We start from the raw sequence: 6,310 nt of genomic DNA, 5'->3' as shown, positions 1-6,310 counted from the left end.
GTGCTGGGGGGTGTTGGGGGGGGGGGGGGGGGGATGTTGTTAAATTGACCCCAGCAACATGTTTGAGGGAAAGACGTTTAGCTGAGCCAACGGAAAGGCTCTACGATGGGAAGGAAGGCTGAGATTATGTAAATAACGGGCCATTTGGCCATGTTGGGATAAGTCCTCTTTAACCATGGTATTTTTCCTTTCCTATAGGTAAAGGTAAAGGTTCCCTTGCCCGAAAGCCAGTCGAGTCCGACTCTACGGTTGCGGTGCTCATCTCCGGTTCATAGCCGAAGAGCCAGCGCTGTCCAAAGACTTCTCCGTGGCCATGTGGCCGGCATGACTAAACACCGAGGTGCACGGAACGCTGTGACCTTCCCACCGAAGTGGTACCTATCTCCTTGCAATGTCTTGCTTTCGAACTGCTAGGTTGGCAGGAGCTGGAACTAGAGACGGGAGCTCACTCCGTCATGCAGCACACTCGGGTCTCGAACGGCTGAACTACTGACCTTCCACAGCCTGCAGTTCAGCGTCTTCACCACTTGAGCCACCGCAGCTCCACTTCCTTGCCTATACTTTTTTTTAAAAAGTCCAGCCATTGCTTATCCAGAAATTTATGGGCTTCTAAAACTGAGAAAATGAAGAAACGCTGCAGCAAAATGCAAGTAACAAGTCTGTTAAGGTGGTGTCATTATTTATATCTTAATACGCAGAGCTTTTTTCCCCTTTATTTGTTTTTGTTTTTTTGTTTTTTTAAAGAGGAGCCGGAACTCTCCAGAGGGAAATGAAGTTTTCAAGCTGTATAATGCAACGTATTACTAAAATCCCCGAAACTTTTAAAAAACTTTTTTAAAAAAATTTTTTAAAAAGGTTTCCAAAACCCCCCCCCCCCCCCGGAAAAAAGGCCCTGTTAGTGTGTAAAATTGTTTCAGGGTATGGGTCCAGACCAGCAGTTGGCCGTCCTAGCATTACATGAATGGCCAGATGTGCTAAGCTGGGAACAGTCTGACAGGTTAGTTTCAAGACCCAGCTGAGTCAACAGCTGCTTTGAAAGCCTTGTGGACAGGACCGCCAACCAATGTTCCCTCTAAGCTGTGGGATCTCGTGAGCAAATATTCTACTTTTTGAGCTATTGGCAATTAAAGTTGTGAGCTACTGCAGAAATCAGTTTGCCCTGGAGCCATCCCTTCCTGAGCGAAGGCAAAAATGTGTGAGCTGGAGGCTAAAAACTGTGAGCTAGCTCACACTGACTCAGCTTAGAGGGAACATTGCCGCCAACCTCTAGGTGGGGCCTGGGGACCTCCCAGAATTACAGTTGCTCCCCACACTACGGAGATCAATTCCTCTGGATAAAACCGATGCTTTGGAAGGTGGACTTCATAACCCAATGAGGTCCCTCTCCAAACCCCACCCACCCCAAGGCTCCACCACCACCCCATCTCCAGAAGACCCTAAACAGGCAAAAAAACCAAAATGGCAACCTGGTTACCTGGGGTGGAATGATATCAAAAAGGTCTCCGCCAGGTGCGTATTCCTGAGCGAAGACGTAGCAGTCCTCGGTCTCAAAGACCACGTCGAAGACCTTGATGATGAAGGGGCTGGAGGAAAGCGTATTGGTGATGCTGAATTCCCTCAGGAAATTCTTCAGCTTGGTCTTGTTCTTGTTGACAAACTTCAGCGCCATCTTGGTGCCTGCGATTGGGGGAACGGAAGGAAGGAGAATGCGGAGAAAGTCACCTCGGAAACTTATGAAGGAGGATAAGAAGCATCTAGAGAAATCAGCCCTGAAGGAATGTTCCGGCAACCTGAAAAGGGTTGAACCTTCCCTTCAGACGCTCTTTCGGTTTTGGTGACCATACCTATCTGGTAGTGGCCAGTAGAAAAAGATACGGTTGGACCAACATCCAGTCAGAAGATAGAAGAGGAAGAGGAAGAAGAGGAGTTGGTTTTTATGCCCTACTTTTCTCTACCCCGAGAGGCCCGTGTGAGGCTGGTGGGGCTGAGAGTTCAGAGAAAACCGGGACTGCCCCAACGTCACCCAGCAGGCTTCATATGGAGGAGCGGGGAATCAAAGCACTTCTCCATATTAGAGTCCGCCACTCTTAAGAAGAAGAAGAACAGATTGGATTTATACCCCGCCCCTTCACTACCCGAAGGAGTCTCAGAGGGGCTTACAATCTCCTTTCCCTTCCCCTTCCCACAACAGACACCCCGTGAGGTAGATGGGGCTGAGAAAGTTCTTTCGAGAACTGCCCTTGAGAGAGCTTGTGACTGACCCAAGGTCACACCAGCATACCTAACAAGGGATACTCCAAAATTCAGCTCATTCTGTCACTTTGATCTAGAAGAAGAAGAGATTGGATTTATACCCTGCTGCCCTTCACTACCCGAAGGAGTCTCAGAGCAGCTTAAAATCCCTTTCCCTTCCCCTTCCCACAACAGACACCCTGGGAGGCAGGTGGGGCTGAGAGAGCTCTTTTGAGAACTGCCCTTGAGAGAATAGCTCTGAGAGAGAACTTGTAACTGACCCAAGGTCACGCTGGCAGCTGCATGTGGGGAAGTGGCTAGAGTTGCTAACCTCTAGGTGAGTTGAAGCAACCCAAGCTGCAGTGTTAGGAGAATCTAGCAACAAACAAATTAATATACACTGCAAAAACAAGATAAAACTAATGTTTGTTATAATGGACCTTTCATGCCACTTATAAATTTGATCACCATCTTACTTAGACCCAGGGGTCGTTTCGTAGAAAAAGAGCTAGGGGAACTCATTAGCATAACTCATTAGCATATGCCACACCCCCTGACATCAGGGACCCGGAGGTGGACCTGCAAGGCCAGCGGGAGTGCAAGGAAGCCCCGCCAAGGCCCTCCCTGGCCCCAGGCAGGCAGGGGTGGGGAGAGGCGGGGGGGGAGGCACTACTCCTCCCTCCTCTCCTTCCTCCTGGCTGAATGAGGGCCGGAAGCGGGGCGGCCGGAAGCAGGGGGGGGGCTTCGTCATGTGCCCCGCCCCCCGTACCTCACCCGGGGGAACTGCGATCCCCCCCCGAAATGACCTCTGCTTAGACCTTAAGCAAAGGTCTCTTTAATGATCACAGAAAAGATTTGATCTGGACTGAAATGCATACTTTAAGAAGTGTTATGTGAAGGGTTGTTACTGACCGGAGGTAAGCTGCAGCCGCCATTTTGCGGCAGCCATTTTGTGGCTGCGTCCACCACGCTGTGTCTGAATCCCAAAGGTTACCGTGGGCTCAAAAGGGATGGGGACCCCCGTGTTCTAGGACTTCTCTACATGCCTTCTTTGTGGTCATTGGCAGGGGGGGTTTTGGTAGAAAAAGCCCAGCAGGAACTCATTAGCATAATAGGCCACACCCAACAACAGAAACTCATTAGCCTATTGGGGCACACCCCTGACAGCACATTAGCACATTAGGCCGCACCCCCATGTTGCCAGAAGTGTGGTCATCCAGCCACACCCACCTTTTGCTTCTTATTCTGTTTACCTTCTTTGTTGTCGAAACCCAGGGCCTTTTTTTTTGTAGCAGGGACTTCTTTGCATGTTAGGCCACACTCCCCCTAATGTAGCCAATCCTAGTGAGTCTCTGCTGTTGGGTGTGGCCTATTATGCTAATGAGTTCCTGCTGGGCGTGGCCAACTCGGGAGCCAGCTGGAACTGCGTTCCTGCGCCAAAAATAGCCCTGGTAATTGGTATACATATGAACTGGAGATGGAAGGTAATAAGCAGGCACTAACTGCTGGACTATGTTTCATCTTCGTGCATAGTCCGTCTCCCACTTTCCCCTCTGTAAAAATATGTGTGTGCGGTGGGGAGAACAGTTCATATCTTGAAGCCTCCTGTTGGGACTACACACAGAGGCATGTGTCAATAACCTGCGGGACTCCCCGCCTCAGAGAGTAGCAACAGCTACTAACTCAGTTGCCTTTAAAAGCCGAAAAATATGTGTGTGCGGTGGGGAGAACCGTTCGTATCTTGAAGCCTACTGTTGGGACTACACACAGAGGCATGTGTCAATAACCTGTGGGACTCCCCGCCTCAGAGAGTAGCAATAGCTACTAACTCAGGTGCCTTTGAAAGCCGGGGTTCTGCCCTCTCCCCAGGCTCCACCCCCAAAGTCTCCGCGTATTTTCCAACCGGAAGCTGGAAACCCCAGTCGCTAGCAGGCGATGTGGGAAGCTCGGGTCTCCCTGCCCTGCTTGTACACCTGTGCAGGGGCCTGACACAGGATGCTCAGACAAGACAGACCACTGGTCCGATCCAGCAACGCTAGCACTGGGTGGAAATACCACCATGCTGGAAAACAGGACACCACCGGGCCCTGGCCCATTCACCTTAGCTTCTGGGGTGCCGAGGGCCCTGTGGGGAGGTTTCCGGGCCACTTACAGAGGAGCAGGGATTTTAAACGATCCTCCTGCTTCAACCAGACTCTAATCTGGGAGAACCGGGTTCAGTTCCTCCACATGAAGCCAGGTGGGTGACCTTGGGCCAGGCACCGCTCTTTGGGAACTCTCTCAGCCTCCCATAACGAGTCTAGGTACCACTAGCATAACGCTAAGAGCAAGAATTTGCGGCTGGCAGACAAACTTCAGCTCTCCTGGCTGTTCTACGCACAATGCCATACAATAAGAACATAAGACCATCAGAGACGCCAATGTTGGATCAGGCCAGTGGCCCATCAAGGCCAACACTCTGTCTGTCACACAGTGGCCAAAAATACCAGGTGCCTCCAGGAGGTCCAGCAGTGGGGCCAGGACACTAGGAGCCCTCCCACTGTTGCACCCCCCCCCCAAGCACCAGGAAGACAGAGCATCCCTTGCCCCAGACATAAGAGATGTCAATGTTGGATCAGGCCAATGGCCCGTCCAGTCCAGCACTCTGTCACACAGTGGCCAGAAATAACAGGTGCCTCCAGGAGGTCCAGCAGTGGGGCCAGGACACTAGGAGCCCTCCCACTGTTGACCCCCCCCCAAGCACCAAGAATACAGAGCATCACTTACTCCCCAGCCTGTGAGTTCCTGTCTATACCTTGTAGCTAAGAGCCACTGATGGACCTCTGCTCCATATGCTTATCTAATTCCCTCTTGAAGCCGTCCATGCTTGTAGCCGCTACCACCTCCTGTGGCAGTGAATTCCATGTGTCAATCACTCTTTGGGTGAAGAAGGACTTCCTTCTATCCATTCTAACCCGACCGCTCATTGAGTGCCCACAAGGCGTTCTTGTATTGTGAGAATGGGAGAAAAGTACCTCTTTCTCTACCTGCTCTATCCCAGACATAATCTTATAAACCTCGATCACGTCACCCCCTCAGTCGTGATTAATTAATCCCTGCTTCGAAACCACCAGCAAGGGGCTCCACTGAGCTCACCTGTGCTCTTGTGGGAGACCAGGTCCACCTTGCCGTAGGTCCCCTTTCCCAGCTCGCGGATGAGGTCATAGTGCTTGTTGATGTCCGTGCCGGAGAGCGTGCGGATGGCCAGCGACTGCATGTCCTCCGTGATGAGGGGCACCCCACAACAGGCCAGCTTCCGTGACGGCTCCTGTTCAATGGAGCCCGCACTCATGGTCGCTCTGAATGAGAGAAATAGTGGTGGTTAGGCATCCACTGTTGCAGTCATCCACCTCCAGGACACGTCCGAGCAGAGTTAGAAGCAAAGTCAAGCCCTGAAAGGCAGTCGGTGCTTTTAGTTTTCAAAATCTGAGGTCGGAAACGTCGAGTACATACATTTCAGTTCCACAACACGATGTCAAATTGTAAAAGTTTAGAGCCAGCCTGGGGAAATGGGTACTCTTTTGGACACGGAAAACTCAAGATCACACACCCCGTTTTTACGGGTCTCGTTCCGTCTCCACCATAACATTTCCTGCAGCCTCTCTTTGCCTCGGGTCCGTGCAGGCAAGGGAGATGGGGGTTTAACCCTTCAGGCAGACTCATTTCCATCCTGGTTCTGTTATTAGAAATTTACCAACCGGGGGGGTGTGAAATATTTTTTTTTAAAGAACACGTTTAGGGGGGCTAAAAATATTTCCCGTGCATTAAAAATATATATATATCAAAGTACAACCGGTATTCTTAGAGTGTATCGCTTTATGGCTTTCTTTGTTCAGTTAAATCAGGCATACATTTATGAGGCCTTTCGATCTTGTTGAAACTGTTCCCCTCCCCAAACAAACCTCCAGTCATATCCACAATGAAAGGTAAAATCTGAAATGACACTAATAACGCCCCCTGTCCCAAGCAGGCTTCAGTAAGCTTCAAATATTTGTGCAAAAGGAATCTTGCCAAGAAGAAAACAGGGATGGGGGTGGGA

The 6,310-nt window shown here is 50.6% G+C and overlaps 1 protein-coding gene across 1 annotated transcript in view; it reads right to left on the bottom strand.

Moving 5' to 3' along the window:
- Positions 1–5,563, bottom strand: part of SBK1 (SH3 domain binding kinase 1) — a 7,632-nt gene extending 2,069 nt beyond the window's left edge. Inside the window, exons 1-2 of the mRNA XM_015425068.1 lie at positions 5,368–5,563; positions 1,475–1,677 (exon numbers count right to left, since the gene is read on the bottom strand). Coding sequence (XP_015280554.1) covers positions 1,475–1,677; positions 5,368–5,563 — 399 coding nt within the window. The remainder of the gene's footprint in view (positions 1–1,474; positions 1,678–5,367) is intronic.
- Between the last annotated feature and the right edge of the window lie 747 nt (positions 5,564–6,310).

This window comes from Gekko japonicus, unplaced genomic scaffold (genome assembly GCF_001447785.1).
Source record: "Gekko japonicus isolate JY-2015 unplaced genomic scaffold, Gekko_japonicus_V1.1 scaffold2883, whole genome shotgun sequence".
NCBI classification, from domain to species: domain Eukaryota; kingdom Metazoa; phylum Chordata; class Lepidosauria; order Squamata; family Gekkonidae; genus Gekko; species Gekko japonicus.
The sequence above is the reverse complement of the archived record's forward strand: the minus strand, read 5'-3'. Positions and strand labels throughout refer to the sequence as shown.